General features: G+C 35.1%; 1 protein-coding gene across 1 annotated transcript in view; it reads right to left on the reverse strand.

Moving 5' to 3' along the window:
* Positions 1 to 289: 289 nt before the first annotated feature.
* LOC105824691 (ATP-binding cassette sub-family A member 10-like) overlaps positions 290 to 1,221 on the reverse strand; it is a 132,571-nt gene continuing 131,639 nt past the window's right edge. The window contains 2 exon segments of the mRNA XM_012662225.1: positions 290 to 388; positions 498 to 591. Of these exon segments, the coding sequence (XP_012517679.1) occupies positions 290 to 388; positions 498 to 591 (193 nt within the window).

Raw genomic sequence — 1,221 nt, forward strand, 5'->3', positions numbered from 1 at the left:
TAGCTTAACATTATATGATTTTTGAATTATTATTAAGTATAAAATAGGCCTATGTTGGGGGTGAATATAAGGCCCCATTTTGTTAATTTTGTCTACTACTTTTCTCTATCTTTCCTTATGCCCTTCATTCTAAAATTTAAAGAAAAGTTTAAAATTTTAATCGCTATCGAATATTTAAACCATTGAATGTTTTGTTTTGTTAACTGAAGTAATATGGAAGATGCTTCTAGAATTATGGAGATTAACATTGAAGTAGGACCTAAAATCAAATGTTAGGAGGTTCTTGGTTTTATGGTTCTTCATGTGAGAGGAGTTTCCATCTAACTGTTGTATCAACTTCATCATCAAAATTTTCTAGCTCCTGCTCTTTAGAGAGTTCTAAGAATATCTAAGCGAGAGAAAACAAAATAAGTAAACAAAAATGTCGGGGTATTTCTGAAAGATTAATTCACTCAAAGGTCACCTGGATGATGCTCACTTGTTCAAAGAAAACCCACCTGCTCCAAGGTAGCCTGAGAGAGGCTATATTCTTCCAGGTCGAAAGAGTGTTTCACTGCATTTAAAGGGACTGACATTAGTGGCTTATAGATACTTTTCCCAAAAAGTGTTTTCAAAGTCATGTAACATACACAGCAACTTGAAACCCATTAGATACTTTAAGATACAGGCCAAATAACTAAGTTTCCTTGAAAGATAAATTAAAGAAGAGTGCTAATATGTCTAATCAAAAGATAGCAATGAACAATGCATTCAATTCCCAATAAACTCTCCCTCTAAAAAGCTCCTTGTGTCCTATTATAGCATTTATCCTTTTGATTCTTTATATATGTGTGGACTCCAAATCAACTGTCAAGATTAGTTTATTCTACATTATAAATCTTTCAAGGAGTCCACTCCATGCTGGCTCCTTTTTAATGAATCCCATACTTCATAAACACACAGTGTGAACTCTGCTCAGTGTCTCAAACTAGTTCAGAGGCCCCTTTCCATTCTAGGCTTGTTACATCTCACTTGTCTGTGTTTTCCTTCTCTGACCTTCGATCAGTCCTCCAATTGTTGGCTCCATATGTCTGCTCCTGGTACCCCAAAATTTCATAAATATGGAGACCCTAAAAGCTCACCTTGGAATTCTTTTGGATGACATTCTGATAATTATCCTTCAATACTATGCACTGGGATCATGATAAGACACAGCTCTGGTATCTCTGTTTCAATCTGGCA

This window comes from Propithecus coquereli, unplaced genomic scaffold, assembly GCF_000956105.1.
Source record: "Propithecus coquereli isolate 6110/MARCELLA unplaced genomic scaffold, Pcoq_1.0 Scaffold76, whole genome shotgun sequence".
In the NCBI taxonomy this organism is placed as follows: domain Eukaryota; kingdom Metazoa; phylum Chordata; class Mammalia; order Primates; family Indriidae; genus Propithecus; species Propithecus coquereli.